This window comes from Netta rufina (genome assembly GCF_964035555.1).
Source record: "Netta rufina genome assembly, chromosome: 4".
Lineage (NCBI taxonomy): Eukaryota > Metazoa > Chordata > Aves > Anseriformes > Anatidae > Netta > Netta rufina.
The window spans coordinates 30,193,660-30,211,251 of NC_140127.1; the positions used below are offsets into that span (position 1 = coordinate 30,193,660).

The 17,592-nt window shown below is 37.1% G+C and overlaps 1 protein-coding gene across 1 annotated transcript; it reads right to left on the bottom strand.

Annotated features, from left to right (window-relative positions):
- Window positions 1-1,919: 1,919 nt before the first annotated feature.
- TMEM144 (transmembrane protein 144) lies at window positions 1,920-15,821 on the bottom strand. The gene is made up of 12 exons (XM_084285930.1): window positions 15,781-15,821; window positions 13,428-13,604; window positions 12,094-12,216; window positions 11,587-11,686; window positions 10,967-11,047; window positions 9,411-9,492; window positions 8,163-8,236; window positions 7,172-7,290; window positions 5,728-5,847; window positions 5,160-5,257; window positions 3,110-3,163; window positions 1,920-2,020 (listed from the first exon to the last, which is right to left on the bottom strand). The coding sequence occupies exons 2-12, from the start codon at window positions 13,564-13,566 to the stop codon at window positions 1,937-1,939; spliced, it is 1,074 nt and encodes a 357-aa protein (XP_084142056.1). The 5' UTR covers window positions 13,567-13,604; window positions 15,781-15,821; the 3' UTR covers window positions 1,920-1,936.
- Between the last annotated feature and the right edge of the window lie 1,771 nt (window positions 15,822-17,592).

The window sequence follows — 17,592 nt, forward strand, 5'->3', positions numbered from 1 at the left end:
CATCATACATCTTGACTGCAGCAGCTATATCAGATGTTACATATAAGCTGGGAGAACGCAATCTAAATAAAATCACCGTAAGAGAAATTGTACTCATGAGAGCAATCAGTTCCTGTCAGAGTCAAAATACGTATTGCTTTAGATTCCAAAAAAAACAGAGAGTACAGGCTAATACCATAAAACATTTTCATAAATGATTTAGAATAATTAAGAGATCATGTTTATTAAATTTGTAAATAACAACAGGCTGGAAAATGCTGCAAATTTGTTGAAGGCCAGACTTAACATATGGAGCAAAAGTGGAGAAATGCCTGATGGAGAAAAAAGCCTGTCAGACACCACATTCTGACACTCAGATAGGAATGGTTTGGAGAAAAGGGGGTGAAGCAACACTTCTAAGATAAAATCTGCCAAGTAGTAGACAAGGAAGTGTGGAAAAGAAGGAAGGTGAAATCATGAATGTTATCTAGACATGCTTACAATACCAAGCTGTGTTGGCAAAAAGCATCATACTATCATGTATGGCCATGGGCAGCTTGTAAATTAGATGAAAAAAATAATCCTATTGCTGCTGTTCTGGTTTTCTGTAAGACTATAGTCTGAGTGTTGTGTCTGTTTTTTTCTAGGCAGACTGAGTCTACTTAGTGAGTTCAGGAAGAAGTAAAAAGAATGAGGCACCTATTCCAAACAAGTGAGAAGTGCAGAAACTGGACTTTTCTAATACATGGAAGAGAAGACTAAGGGTGGGTTCAGACAACATGCTTTGCATGTGTGAAAGCTGTGATGAGTAAGAAAACAAACGGTTCTCCATGTCAGCAGTGGTCATTGAATAACAGATATAACATTGCTCACATTGAATTTCCTTTGGACATTAGAGCTTTTCTAGCTGGAAGGATACTTAGAACTGGGTAGTTTGCCTAAAAACATGGTAAAACCACTTTACTATTTTTAAATAAACAAGTTTGATAACAACTGTCAGAAGTGATTTAGATATAGATGGCATTGCTTAGGGTAGAAAAAAGTCTTAGTAATTTTAGCATGATACTTCAACATATGTAATTTTTAAGCTTTGATTGTAATACATGGAAAAGAAAAGTAAGTAATAAGTATTCAGAAAATGCCCCAAATAATCTGGAAACAAACTGTGAACTACATGCTTAGCTCACATTGCAATATCACTGGTTTCAGAAAATGTGTTTATTTGCAAAATTCCATACAACTCAATTAAAAAACAAACAAAAACAACAACAACAACAAAATCCCCAACTATTTGTATTATGGTCACGATTTCAACATAATGTTCTTGCACCTGCAGCAAACACTAGTAATTTATGTTACTTTTTTTTTTTTATATAATTTTTCCCCTGTATTTCCTTTAAAATTTTGATGTGATTGGAAGATAAAGCTTTTATGTAAACTGGTGGCTTTAAAGATCAATGCCTCTAAATTAAAAACAACACAAAACAAAACAAACAAATAAAAAACAAACAAACAACAACAACAAAACCTGTTTCACATCAAAGAATATTTCAAGACATGTTATAATCAAGTCAGCAAGACAGAATTTTGGAATAAAATGAGTTAGCTATACAGAGTACTAACAGACTAAAAATCAATATCACTTTAACCCATCATCATAGAAAGGAACTGGAACTTACAGTGATGCGAGCTTCATACCTAAACCAGAAAAATCAGTAAATATAAAATCATTGAGCTTTATTTAAAAGAACACCTTTGATATCATCGCTCTTCCAAAAGATGCAGAAACAAACATTTCCAGATTTTCTTTCATACTATGTGGGAATGATTTTTACCTGCCCAAAGAAAGTTAGGGTAAATGTTGGACATACATTTTGGAAATAACCTATTGTATATTTGGAAATAACTACCATCAATGTCCTAGACAGTAGCACCATCTGCTGGTAAGAAGATCCTTTCAAACTTTAGAAAAAGCTGTGGAGAGTGATCCGGCCAAAATGATGCAAAATGCTACTGAGAGTAACATGTAGTTTTTCAGTCCCTGGACAGCCAAGTGGAGAGAAAAAGAAAAATATTATGTCATAATAGGTACCACTTCACAAAAAAAAAGTAAAATAAAGTTTCATTTAATTTATGACAAAAATGAATGCACCTGTTATATGAAATGTTAGCATTTTACTTCATAGAATGTATTTTATAGCGTTTTATTTCATACAACATTTGAAAGATTTGTTGTTCAAAGCGATTCAATACAAGCAATCTATGATGCCACGCACTTAGTGAAACATTCATAAAATTAATTCATCAATTCTTTTTAAGTCTTTTTAAGGGACTTCCGTCTGTTTTCAGATGATATTTAAATAGTAAGCATCTATGCTGAGACTATTCTAAAATGTATGAAAAAGTTGAAAGACTTAGTGAGTCATAAAGATTTGGATAATAAACATGACAGTCTTCTAGTGTGGTGCAACATTTGTCTGCAGTGAGGGAGAGGGGACTTCTAGTTCCTGCTCCAAGGATGCCTAACGCATTTTACAGTCACCAGAAATATCAGATATAATCTGTAATGGCAAATTAGATATGAATGGATCTTGGCCAGACTAGTTACAGGAACCTGAGACCTATGCTCCTATGCTTCAAATTCCGCTTGAAAAATAATTTCAGCCATGTTAAGATCTAGTAAATTACCCCGTTCTGTGTTATCGCTGCTATATCAATTTAACAATCTCTACATTGTACTGTAATCAGTACTGTCCTCAGCCTAATTTTTTGGTCCTCTGGAGAATCTGACCCTAAATTCCTTAACTACTGGTCTACGTGATTACTGCGACAACTGCTCATTCCCCTGCCCTCATTGAAAGCTAGCTCAGGCTATGCTTGGCATCCTGACCCTGCTGCAGTCTTCATTTACTCCCACTGCTGCTAATAGTCATGGAATTCAAATCGGCATTCCTGTAAAAATTGTTCAAAGTTTACCTTGGAAAACGTGGCATTGCATGACATGATTTTCAGCTTCATAATGTAGTATTTGTAAGGAAATCTAACGGATACAGCTATATACCAAATCATGCTGTTCTAAGAACTAGAGACAAGGAGAAGAGAGACAAGGTAAGAGACCTAGTAAGATTACCTTGATTTCTTTAAATACGAGGACTCCCCATGCTGCAGCAACAAGGCCAGGACCCTAAAGAATAAGATTCACTTGTAGATTACAAATGTGAAGTGTGCCACCTTCCTATTATTGTTTTTAGGGCGGTTGTATTTCATCTGGATCACAAATTCAGGCCTCTCCATTCTGTACAGTACTCATGGCAAAAGCATAAACATACTGAAGTCTCTACAAAGACACAACAAATTCTTCAAGAAGGGCTAACGAGATTTTTTTAATTTATTTTTTTATGAGAGGGCATAATTTCTTCCTAAATTGAGCTGTGGAGTCTGCACTGGCTGTTATATGTTCTTTTAGTAGGCTCTAAATAATATGCCTCACCTTAGTTCAAACTCTACAGACTTTCATTTGTTACCCTGTTTCAGAGGTCTATTCAGGTTTCTTGGCAGCCACCAAGGATATTGCTAATGTTTCCTCTATTACCACGACTAACCACTTTTGAAAAGTTTGATTTTATTGCTCAGTATGGTATCAAGAAACTGGAACATGAATGTATTTCCTGTATTTTAGCCATCTGGACAAAACACAAAGCCAGACAGATAAGACAGGCCAGGAAAACTGCTGTTTCTCTGTGATGGTGTCTTACAGATTTCCTAGCTAATAGAAAACAAGAGGTTCACAGTGATAATTTCCAGGCACTCCCAGTAATACAGTTTTTCTCCTGTGGGAGCAATAATCTGAATTCTCATGACCGATGAGAAAATATTATCTGAATATGAAGTGAAAACTCTGTGAATGCTTCCCATTACAGCTGCTCTCAGAAACACTTGACAGATGTCTGGACAGTGATCTTACTCCCACCATCTTCAGTACACCCGATGGGACATAAATTTAGGCCAGCAGGAAACAGAGTATTACGTTGAATGTGTTTGTGCATGCCATTGCCTAAATTGCTAAATATTATTTAAATAAAAACTAAGGTGTTACTTCGCTTTCTAGATAACCTACATTGCTAGAGGAATGCATTTATTAAATGAAGCAAATTGTTAAAGGGATGTTGTTTGAAGTTCTCTCTAGGGTGAAGTAAAGCAACAGTTCTAAAACTGCAGCACAGATAAGCAGTTTCTCATCAGTGCTGTCCTTACAATTTTTCTTTTAGTTATTTTACACCCCTCCCCTTTAGGTATACTGATAAACAAAGTTACTAAAGCTTCTTTCTATTAATCCTTCAGTTCCTAATTAGAATGATCCCAAGTATTTTTTTTTTCATTGCATACTGCAGAGTTTATTCTGATTCACTGCATCTTGAGGCAAAGCTTAATCCCTATTAATGTTGTTTCATTAGTTTGCTTCCAAAATACAGCTGTTCAGCAGAACTTTGTTTTTGATACTCATGAACTCTAATTTGCCAGAAGTTACCTAGCTTTGCAGCACCATCTAGCAGACTGGCAAGAGAATAAAGGCAAAATTTATTTTTACATAGTGATGGAATTCATGCAGCTTCTGAACATTAACAGTGTTTTAAAGGTACAGTACTATAAGCAGGAATAACACAGGCAAAATTGGCCAACCTATTTTCCTTGTGTTTTTGTAAGAAAATTATTTTCCGCCATACAGAATGTTTGGTGTATTTGAAAAGTGTGACAATAAAAAATATCTAACTTAATTAAGAAAAATGACTGATAAAATATAAAAATCACAAATGAAAAAGTCCAGAACTACAGATACTTGCTGGGATGAAAGCAAGTAACTTTTCTTCTTTTTATCACCTCAGTTCAGTATTTAATATTGACAATAGTTCTGGCTAAAGAGTACTGGTTTTTATATAACCTGAAGATCGACACCTTCATTTTTTATGCTCGGCATTGGCCAAGATGGTGCTTGTCACATTATCTTAAATTCTGCCCAAAAAACAAATGCTAGTGCAGACAAGTAAAAGAACACACAATGTATACATTTGGAAAAAAATTTATCTGGACACGTCAAAATTTCAACTTAATTTTCACTACTAGGGAGGGGGGGAGGGAAATCTGCATTTCTAGTCACAGATTTTATTTTTTTATATACTTACTGCGGTAATTATTGGAAAGCTGACCACAGCACTGAGATAGTTATTGGCAATGAACCAGCAGCAATTGGCTATTGCCCAAAGCACACCAGAAACAAACCCTAGAAAAATAAATCCAAATCAAAAGCACGTACAACAAAGTATAGACAGCAATCTGTGAAATATTTTTATTAATAGCATAATACAGAAATTTAATAGTTTATTATTTAATAACTTTAACAAGCTGGCTCTGAGAATCTAAACCAAGTCTCAAGGGATAAAATCAGCTACTCCAACTGAAGTAGGAAATTATAATTAAAGATTGCAATTTCCTGGGCAACATACTCTACTTTCTGACAGAGTGAGTTTTTGAAAATGCATTGTTTGCAATGTCACATTTCAGATTAGAACAAAAATATATCATTGCTTCCTGATCTTACTTAACCTAGTAGGACTGATCTTTCTGAACAGACAAAAATCGAAATGACGAGACTTCAGAGGCTAACTACAGTTCCATTATATAGCTTGAACTAATCACTGTAAAAGAATCAGAAGAAGTAACCAAAATGAATTCCTAATTTAACAAACATACCTGGCAGTATGGCTTGGGGATAAACTATAGGCTTATTTTTCCTGACAGCACAGTAGATCAAAAAGTAGATGGTACTTGTAAGAAATATTCCACTGAAGTGTGCAAAAACATAATCTAAATCTGAAGGAGAAATTGCAAAACTGTATTAGTCTAAAACACCAGTTCATAATTTTAGTTAAATTTATTTCAGTGACAGCATTCACAAAAACAAAAACAGGTAAGATGCCACAATTTAAATTCAATTGTGGCTATAAGCCTAGCTAACAGTCTGGCTCTGGATGGATTTTGTCAATCATACATATCATATTAAATATGAATTAAATGCTACATTGACCCTAGCATTTATCAGAAGCTTTTACGCATTTCTATGAGTTGTTATTTTTGTAATTCTATTAGTCAGGCTACTGAATTCATTTATTAAAAGCATAAGAAAATACTTGTGTGAGGCTACAAAACTGCGGGGAGGGGTATTACATAATTACATCCTCTCGTAACTATCTACGTTTACATTCACTGTAAAGCCTTGCTTCTTTTCGTTATGCTGTACTTTTAAAGGCAAGACAACTGCACATACAAAGCAAGATAAACATAGCAGTTTTGTCCTTTCCTTATCTTGAAGAATGCATCACAATTTTGACCAATATACTTATTAACAATTACAAATCCCTTACGGATTTGATAAGCACTAAATAGAGCATCTTCAACATGATAGAGAAGAACCATGTAGCAAGGTGATCTCTGTCTCCTTGGACCTGTAATTCCTCATCAGGAAAGACAGATACAGTAATGATAACAGCTGTTTTGTCTTGCTTGGAAGTGTGTAAATTGCTATATCCAAGAGAAAATGTATCCATTACAATAAGCATTGGTTAATGGCAACACTGTGCTGTCTCAGTGGAATGTGGGCCTTAAGCTGCCACTGGTATTACTTGATAGATTATGTCCTAAATCTTAAGGAAAATGTTTCTTGAGAAATGTTTTGAAAATAGCTATTACAACTACATTAAAAGGCTTCAAATACAAAACTGACATGATTACTTGAAATTTTGTATATCTCTTCTGCTCATCAATTATATTCAACCTTCTACTTTTCCTTTACTAATTTAGCAATCAATAAGCTTTTGCCCTTCATATTCCTGACATATGAACTTGGTATTTTGAGAGTTAGCTACATTTCAGAAGGTGTTAAGTAAGATAAATATGGCATCTTCTTGGCTGTTTACTGCTATTGTTTTAATGGTTTAATTCACCTTTTGGAAAAAGGGAGAGCTAGTATTATAATAACAACTCAGTAACATGTAACATAGTACTGAACTAGTACAGAACTAGTAAGTTGCCACTGTGTATTTCCAGCAGTATGAAGAATTTCACTCCGTGCCTTTATGAAAGCAGAAAACCACAACATATTAATGAAATAAAGTAAAAGTGACCTATTAGCCTTTACCAAATTGACTTGCTCCTGCGTATATAGTTTCATTTCTTCTTCCATGGTCCTTGATGTAAAGTACTGGTACAAAACTGGAACCATACAGTATTCCAGCCACTACAGCTAGGCTACATCCTCTTTGAAAAGAACAAAAAAAGAGAAAAAATCCTACTGTAAATTAGGGAAGTAGACACTACACAAGACATACAGTATTGCAGTTAAAACCTGAAAATTTACAAAAATTGGTAGCAATGCTATAAAAATAACGTATTTTAGCACTTTTTTTTTAGTGTAAAAATTTTTCATAACAGTAATTCAGTTTTCCTGCACTTTGTGTCCAAGTACTACAGACAACTCCTGTCCCAATAATCTGCAATCTACATTCATGACAAGAGACATCAAGTAACCAATACTGCCTAAAAGAGAAGCTGGGGGAAAACTAACAAAAATAAAGTTAAAACACTCCCACTCTCAGCTCCACTGTTTCAGTCTGTACTTTCTTTATAATGATTTCCAGGATCATTATTTTCCTCCTTGCTCCCATTCTCCACCTCCATGATTGTGTCCTTGCTGTCTCCAGTCCCCAAACTGCCTCCTTGCTAGCTGCTGCTTCCACCCTGGACCACTTCTCCTGTCTCCTAACCATGCTGCAATGCCTTTTCCATGTGTACTCATGTGGAAGCCACACCTGGAAGCATGGCCTCTTTCTATGGTGGGGTGCTACAAAACAGCTCCGTACTTAATTCCTATTGCTCTTTACTTTGCAAATGTTGTTTACTTTGCAAATATGTTGGTATAGCAGAGTGAACAGTGAGAAGAAAATTATCCAAGTAGTTGAGCAGCTAATCAGATATGCAAAGATATGCACAGTACGCTAATATTTTAAAAACGTATTTATTAGCACATGTCTATGCTAGAAAAACTAGAAGACAAATTCTGTTCTTGCTCTGTTATATTACTTTCTCTGGCTACTTGACCTGCATCAGTAGAAGAACTGCTAATGACTTACATGAGTCGTTTTTTTGCTGGAGAAAGTCTGCTCACCCATGACTCATCAGAGATCTCTTCAGAAGCATTAACAGACTGCAGAAAAATAAGAGTTTTCACTCAATCTTTTTTTTTTTTTTTTTTAATAAAAAACAACATCTCAAATGTATTAATACAGCGGTTTTGCTCTAAGCAAACGATAATGGAAGGAGAAACGAGATTTGACAGGGATGCTCTGAATAAAAAGGAAAAATAAGTTTGGAAATAAAACAAGCAGTAATAATTGGATCTATCTACCTCAAAGTTTCTAAGTGTTTGGCTGTGTATTTGGGGTTTAGTACATAATACAGCACTCATTAGCTTTTTTTTTTTTTAATCTACATGCAGGTCTGCCTTTCAAAACTTGCCCTTCCTTAAATATGATGAATGATTTAATGTATTGGTTTTATTTATGATACAGTTTTGCCTTTTGTTGATAGCTCTGGTGTTACTGTCAGAATACTAGGACTATTTGCCAACTGAGAAAATAATATCCTTGTCTGCAGTGTAAAGAGACTACAACATTCCTTTCTTCTAGTCCTGCAGATTATCTTCTGATATGTGCTCTGGTAGATCGGGACCTCTAGAGATCACGATCACCAAGCACAGCTAGAAAACTCTCAGGAGCTCTGTTTAGGTAGCAATTGAGTTTTGATGCATCACTGACCTACCAGAGTAAGGGTAGGAAAAGGAAATTGTATTGGGAGCCTGCTCTTCTCCAGTTATTGTTGCAAATTTTGGCTGTCACTTCTTTGGGAGCCCAGTCTGGCACCTGTCTTTGGCCTCCCACCAGTGCCACTGCCAATGCTGAGAACCAGGGACTCCTGACAGTCTTTTGGCTCTGTAACAAGGCAAAAATCTGGTGGATAAGACTTGTACACTCTGTTGCATTTCCTCTAAGCATTCTCCTACTAATAGCTAAAACCTATTCTAATAAATTCTTCTAAAACTACTACTTCTTTTCAGAAAGGAAAATACACATTGTCTTTAATACAGCCTCTGCCATAAGGGCTTACGAGCCATATACAAGGCTGACAATAAACGAAGAAAGCCTTTTCTGTTGTTCACATTTAATTAAATATACAAGATCCACCAATTAAATACAATCAATGCATATTTATGTAGTTTACCATATATCCTATGAAAACCAGTTAACATTAAGCAATTTTTGTTTGTTTTAACATGTATATGTATTCTCACAGCTGCAGAACAGCAACTGCAGAGTACTCACCGTTTCTCTCAGTAATGGCGTTCTTTCTAATGAAGCTGAAGAACTCTGGACTTCAGTTTTTATAAAAAGAAATATGACAGCACTCAGAAGAAAAGAATACATCAATGAATACCATAAGTCAGCTCACGAGGACATAACATTTAGTGTCCAGAGATTTACTTGAATATATTTTTACAATGCAGTTGTTCTGAACAGTCTTAACAAATGACTTCAGCAAAAGTAAACAAACAGATTAGTCCTGTTATCACTTTATAATTCTCTCTTCTATATAATAGGATTGAAATGCTTCTTTTTTTATAGTGTGTTGTTCCAGCCACGTGCTAACAACAGCTGTGTTAGTTAACTGTGTCCTTTGTACTGAACCACATTAGCTGAACATCTGCATGAAAATTCTATATGGAACAACTTAAAGCTGCACAGAATTGGGTTTGTGCTCAAGGAAAACTGATAGTATTGAGTTTTCTGTTGTATCCAAGTGGGATAACGCTGCTCCCACAGGGCCTCATGCATTTGTAGGAGAAGGGGTATTGATTGCTCCAGTGCACTGAGTTAATAAAATGAAGAAAGCTTTTCCACCCTGCTCCTGGAAATCAGGTAAGTATGTGTAATCAGAACTGACAGATTCAGTTTTTTATTTTTAAGCAAGGTATTTTAATGATTTATTAATTCTTTCTATAGCCATAAGCAAAATGCCTCCATCTGAAGAGTGATTCAACTCCTGCTAAAGGAATAAGGGTAGATACAAAAAGGTGCCAGCTTCCTCCGGAGGGACTAGGCAAATATGTACAGGTGCCGCATAGGAGGCTAAAATAAAAAAAACATGCTTCTGATCTCTACCGAGCAACCCGTGCAGCTTGCCAGGAAAACATGTTTGGTCAGGATCGTTTTCCTTGTTGATCGCTTTTTGTGGTATCTCAGAAATAGGAGGAAGCAGCTGGTGAGCTACATAAATTCATCAGGCAGGAATAACAGCACTCCCACTGTTTTGTGAGTACCTCTCACAAAAGTAGAAGTCCTTCTGAAGATCATGAGGTTACTACTTGTGAATTGGTGATGGTGGTCATGTAGACAGGGAGACAAGAAATAAGGCATAGTTTCTGGCTTTTTATGAACCCTAAAGGATCTGGGGAATATTCTGTTAAGAGGAAGGGTTTGTAGTGACAACCGAGTTAAGTCAGAATGGAAATTTCACAGATGTTTTCTCACCAAGGTTTTTCTAGTTAGTTTCAGCACCCTCTCAAACTTTGGTTGAAGTGAACCAGTTGAACGATCTGGCTAGGGAGAGGATTAGTGCATCACAGCTTTGCCTTGAACGTGCCTACCAGCATAAAACCAGACTTCTGCGTTTATGAATAATCATTTATCTACTGTACTGGAAAATGTGCATGCTTCCATTCTGAAATGTAGCACTGACAAGCTAGGTATAGACAACTCATGAATTTTGGGGTAAATCAATTTGCAAAAAAAAATACTACAATACTTTTACACTTTGGTTAAATTGTTCCTCTGATTATTACATATAAATTATGTTAGATAAATTAATTATAAGTTTTTACCTTAATAATGAAAGCCCGGCTCCAATATAATTTAAGACTGGTCTTGATACCTCTTCTGGGTCAATTCCAAACCAACCAAATCTGGAATATTTAACTAGTTACACTTAGCTGCACTGACTGCATACAAAATACTTAAATCAAAACACAGTCTTTAAAATCTTTACTCACAGAAATATTTCTGCTTAAGTTTATATTAGCAACATATTAGTTTATATCATGGATTGGTGCATCAGTTGTCTTACAAAAACCTACATTTATTATAAAAACAAAAAAGTCTTTAATTTAATTGAGATTGATTTTTTTTTGAATCTGGGTGTTTAAAAATCAAGGTTAATTTAAATTATTTTATCAGCCCATGCTGTAGAAGAAAAAATACTAGTACTAGTTTGACATAAATAAATACATTATTTATTTACTCAAATATGTTAATGAACATGACCGGGCATTTTTGTTCCTATTGAGGCAGAGGAAACATGAAAAGATAAAATAATTAACCTGAGTATTTTCCAATGAGAAGGAAAAAAATACCTTTTATGTATGATTAATCCTTTTTATTGGTTAATATTTGTTATTAGCAAAGAAATGGAAAGATTACTAATGTATGCCTTAAGCATACTCACCTTGAACTTGCCCAGCCTGTCAGCAAATTAAAAGAAGCCCATATCAAAAGACCAAGAGCTAAGCCAATGGTTTTAACAATAGGGACAACTGTGACATTGCCTGAAATAAAAAAAAAAATAAAATAAAAAAATCAGTCAAAAGCCACACTGTGGTCCTGCCTTTTTGGCTTTAGATTCTGAGACTGTTCAGAATGGAAAAAAATTTAGGCAACTACAAGTTGGTAAGCAATAGAGTTTTTTAAAGATAAATTAAATATGGACTTTTCCTCAACACCATTTTAAAAGTTATTTTGGTGTGAATTTGCTGCTTATAAATAAAAATATGTTAAGTAGGGCCATCCAGCATAGAGAACATTATTATTCACAATAATATTTGCTGTATGGGTAAAGCTTTTTTAATACCAAGACTGGAAAAGCCAAATAACTACCTTATATATGGAAAAGCTTTTATGACTGTTTTTGCAATGAGTTAGGATTACTTTGTGTTTCAAGAATTAGAATCCTTACCTGTAGCCCACACAAAACCCCCAACCATAGCCAGAGGCCAAAAACGAGGGCAATTCTGGATTAAATTGACCACCAAAGAAACTATCCATATGGAAGCACAGAGAATCCATTGGAAGAACATGCCTTTGAAAAAATCAAATGCACACAAGAGAGAATTAGTAGAACGTTGCAAGTGTGAGTCTCTTATCTCTTTAATATAGTATCTTTAAGCTTAAATGGTACCAAAACAGTGAAACTTGGCCACCTGTGAACTTCAGGGAATCATGTTACAATATATTCAAAGGATGCATTTTAGGGTTGGCTGTTAAAATTTGGTCAACCTATTTCCTGCTATGCACTTTTTGTACAAAAGACACTTTGCTGGGCAAAGTTTACACAGGCCCTGATTCTCAAATGCCTGAAAATTCTGGCAAATAGGATATTAAGTTACTGCAAGTTTTTTGCACTACCCCAGTAGCAGCTGGCATAGATGACTGAACAAGACAAAACTCCTTCAAAGCTCCGAGCTCAGGCTCTTCCACCAACCCATTTGAGAACGACAAAGTTTGGACAGATCTCTCCTATCTTCATAGATTCTCTAAGGGTCAACCAAGCAGATCATTGAACTTTATGCCAGCTGACCTCACACTTTCTCTTTAAAGCAGACGTGTCTTGTTAGGACTGTATTTGGCACAAAGAAGAGAGAGAGGCTCTGCAGTCTGTAATGCAGCTACTATTATGATAACATAATGGCAGATTTATTCCTCTAGGGATCTGGTAATTGACTATGCTTCAAATAGACATGCAAATACAACATGAATCTAGAATGACGAAGTGATAAAATTCCAAGTAGGAAACAGACGTGATGTTTCCTCTTACTGGGTTAACTAGATAAAAATATCAACATTTCCATTTTTGATTGTTTTCATATTATCCTAGGTCCATGTTTGAAGAGCAGTAATCTACAAAGTCCAAGAACTTTTACTTTTTTTATATGTATAAATAACAGTGGATGTGTTAGAGAATCCCTATGACAGTAAAAGAAAGGACATTTTGCTTTCTATTGTGAAATGCTCATGAAATCATCATTATTGTTGAAGTATACAGTAAAAGTAGATTTGTCATATTGAGAACCAATACATTATTTCTTTATACCCTAACAGGGACAGAGGAAATTGAAACATGCTCCATGGATGAAATCTGTGATGATATTATAAACCTATTTATAGAAACAATTACATGTGCTAGTAAAATATGATTCCAACTAGCAAAACAAAACAAAACAAAAACCCCAAGCACCACCAAAATAGAAACACCAACAAAAAACAAGTAAGTAAAAATATAAACAAGTTTACCATCACCAGTGTCATATTTTTTAACAGGCACAAAGTTTGTCCCAAAGAGAAGGACAGCTACTGCAGAAGAAGTAAATCCAATAGCAAGATCTGTTCCATTGCTGATGTTGAAGTTATTGTATACTTTTCCGATGATCATTTTTTGCAGGGTTGTTTTGCTGCAAGTCTTGACAGATTCTGAAATCAGAGAGCAGAATTAATCATGTAGAGTATTAAGTAATACCAATCTAATTCAGAAACCTGCAAATTAAAAGACCCTACTTTTCAGCCTCAGAAGCTGGAAAGCCCTGTTTTGCTTGAGACCCACAAACACAGTACAGTGCAAATAATAATGCTGGGATTTCTTCAAAGATGAACTTTACAGGCTGAGAAATACTGTGATACCACAACAGTGACGAAGATAGATAAAGGCTTACATTAGCTATCTGCATTCCATCAAACTTGATTCACTGAGTGAATAAATCAAATTCTTTTTGTGGACAAGTAAGGTACTTGTCCAAGTAAGCCACAAGGTGGCTTTTGCACAAGAAAAACCCTCACACACTGTCAAAGACAGTAATAAAACAGATTACACTACAGCTCTTTGAATACCTGTCTTGGTTCTTAAGCTCTTAAGTGAGTTTTTATGCAGATCAAATATTAATATCCTTTCAAATTTAAAGTAGTTTATCAGCCTGTTTTTATTAATGCACAGATAAACTTTACTTTAAAAATATTTCAGTTTTCTATCTACTAAGAAAATCTGAATGCTGGAGGGCAAAAGAACTTTCTGTGTGCTTTTTATCTCTAAAATCTCCATATTGTGCACATTTAAGATTAGCACAGTTGGAAAACTAGAATTATGACACCAAAAATGGAAAAGAAACTCAATTTTCAGTTAACTGAGGGACTGTATGCTTTTTCAGGCTGATGAAAACTCTGCAACTCTCCAAGGTTTTGGGCACTTGGTCTCCAAATTTGGCTAAATACCAGGGCCAACTTTCAACTCAATTTGAATGACTTCAAGAGAAAGCTCAGCTGGACGAGGCCTGGAACAACCTGATGCACTTCACTGATAGCACTGCTTTAAGCGGGGAGTTGAACTAGATGACTTCCAGAGGTCCCTTCCAAACTGAAATTATTCTATGGTTATATGATCCAATGCAAATAATGAACTGGTTCACAGCATTAAATCAACTACACTTTTTTCACATACTTGGACACTAACTCTGTCTTGTTCTGGGATTTTCAGAGGGTTCACTAAAAGCCGCCTTTTGTTTTCACTGTAGAGTTGCCAGATGAACTAACAGCATACGTGCCACCAATGGCTTACAGCTAACAAATGCCAAACCAGTGGCACTTATTGAAGTCGCCAGGATGTCAGAAGTATCTGAAACTTCAAGCAGAGACAAGTGGAATTGTTGTTACTGATGGGGGTTCTTCAGTAAGTAGCCCTTCCTGGCATTTCAGGGTTTCTGAGCTGCACAGTTAATAAAACATTGCTGGTATGCATTGGCCTTATCCCACTAACTTCAAAGGTTTATCTCACTAGATGTTTGTTCTGCATTTTCACTGTTTCCTCAAAAAAGCTCCACCATGCTCTGTTTCAAAGAGAGACGACAAATTATGGTGTAATTGTGTTCACTTAACACAACAGCAACATGCTGCTGCAGTCTTTACGGACAGCTATGAAACCAAGAAACCTGCCCTTCAGAGCTTTCATCTCAAGGCAGATCCACACTGCTGTCAAGATCTGAAATTGCTCATTCAGCTAGTATTTTTAGAGGCTGCATGTCACACTGCCTATTTGCATGCTTCTCCTATACTCTATCTGCTGCTAAGGGTGGGTATTTTCATCCTCATTTTAGGTGACTCCAGTCAGTTCCGTGGTGGTGCAGTGATGTCCTCTGGTGCCACTGAGCCCACCGAGTAGCCGCTAGAGAAATATTTCTCCTTTTCCTGGAGGTAAATGCTTTAGAAAAACGTTCCTCTGGCAGTATTTTCACTAAGCATGGAAATAGCATGGAAAGAAGGGCAGCTCAGCTCCTACCCACCCAGATTTGGATTCCCTTGTTTACACCAGCATGCCCCAAGAGGAGTGCACCCTGCGGGCAGGCCCCCGGCCCTCCCTCAGGCCAGGCGCTGGACAGCTCAGCAGAACAACCTCCAAAACCCCTGCCAGCGAGGCGCCTTCCCCCGCCGCCATTTCCCCGCCTCACTTCCGCGGCCATGCCCGGCCATGCCCGCCCTCCCCTCCCGCTGGGAGCCGGAGCCGGAGCCGGGGCGGCCCGCTGCCCGCAGCCGGGGACTCGAGGCTACCCCCCGAGGTCCCGATGCCGGCTGTGCCCCCTTGGCCCCCAGCCCTCCATGATACCTCACGGGCCGCTGCCGCCCAGCCCTCCACGGCCACCGCCCCTCGCCTCGGCCCGCCCCGGCCCGCCCCATGGGGCGCTCCCCCGGCCGGCCGCCAGCAGCCGCCATGGCGCCGGCGGTCCCAGAGCGGCGAGGGGAGCTCCCCCGGCCGGCCAGGGGAAAGGAGAGGCGCTGCCCTCGGGCTGGCCTGAAATCCCTAAAAGCCGGGCTTTGGCTTGGAAAGGATGGGCGGCTAATTGTGGGCAGCCAGGTTGGGCAGGCAGCACGCGGAGTGCGTTTGTTCCTAAGTACAGAAATCACCTCCCATGTCCTCCTGGAAGCCCCCAGGTTGTTCAAAAATCAAACCCATGCGATAAATCTTCTGCACCAAGGTCAACAAGAGGCTTTTGCCCATTTCCCTGTAAGGATTTGACCCAGACCAATTAAAGCGCAGACTATTAGTCAGCATGTTTAGTCATGAAGCAAACATTTCTCTCCGTCCTGCTGGACTGCAGTTTGCAGATGCCAGCTCAGATCGACCTCCTTAAAAACACAGCACGAGTCTTCTAAAGCAGTGCCCTCTATTTTGAAAATCAAATCTGCATTATCCATAATAATGATGTACAATTATTTTATTTTTTTTTCCTCAGCAGCATAAATTCTCACTCCTATAGGCTCTGCAAAGCCAGGCCTGCACAATGTATCAGCCACTTTAGCATAAAACGCCTGTCCGCGTGACACTGAGAGATGAACAGCAGCAGGTCTCTAATGCAGTTTAGCTGTGGTGCATCCAAGAGGAACGCCATCACATACTAAGTCGCAAACATAGCCCAGAAAATAAGAAATGCTTTTTATTCTAAAGACAACATATTACATCATTTTATTAGGAACAAAGAAAATGTTAAGAAAAAATGTTAATCTTTATAACCGATAATTGCCTGCACATAAAAAGCAAGTGCACGTCCAGTAGCCTGGAACTGCATACACCCTTTCAAGTGCTCAAGGAGAAAGAGTGTTGAGTTTTGACCTCAAAATATTTTGGTGTTGAACAAAATATATTTACCAGAAATCCTGCCTCTGGTTTCATTTGGAAGAACAGATCTCAAAAGAATAATCACTAATCAGTTCTAATTACTGTCTGTGACCGGTTTGAACTGATGTCACCTGTTCCTCGCTGTTTCTATTCCGTGCTATTTCTTCAAAGCATTCTGGTTTTGGAATATTTTCTCATCAACATAATAGTTGAAAGAGCACTGATGGTACAAATTAAACTAATACTAACTATGCAGAGACTCCAGTTCATTGATTTGTACTGGTTGGCTTCATTGAAGTCAGAGATTATTGGAGATGAACACTGTTTGGGGAAGGAAGTCCATGAATGCGAAGTATTTACTGAAGTCGAAAATGGCAACTTTCAGAGCCTTCTCTGAATATAGAAAGTGTCCGCTTATAGATTGTCTTTCATTGCAAAATGCTCTACAAAGCAGCATAGGGAATATTTTATTCTTTGCCAACTCTTTTGTTATTTCTCTATTCACAGCAACTTTTGCAGTCATAACTACAGTGGAAGGAACCAAACTGAGATATCTTAGAAAGCTAAAAAATTAATCATATTTAAAATCCATATCACTTAAAACTGAAATGACCAAATGGTGCAAGAAGGAAGGATAAATTGAAAAAAATAAAGATGTAATCTGGCCTTTCGGAGGGAAACACACTAGCTACTTAGAAGCTTTTTGTGTTAATATTAATATTGCATTGCTTTGTTGTTACAAATGTTTTCCTCAGTAGTTTGTGCTTATTTTTATTTATTTTATTTATTTATTTTTTCAGA

Bases quoted from the DNA above. Each gene is read 5' to 3' on its own strand.
- TMEM144 (XM_084285930.1), bottom strand. From the start codon at position 13,566: ATGATCATCGGAAAAGTATACAATAACTTCAACATCAGCAATGGAACA. The intron at 5,848-7,171 runs GTAAAGGCTAAT...TTTCTCCTTCAG, and splicing joins CGCAGGAGCAAGTCAATTTG to ATTTAGATTATGTTTTTGCA. The intron at 2,021-3,109 runs GTAATCTTACTA...TTGGCTGTCCAG, and splicing joins TCGTATTTAAAGAAATCAAG to GGACTGAAAAACTACATGTT.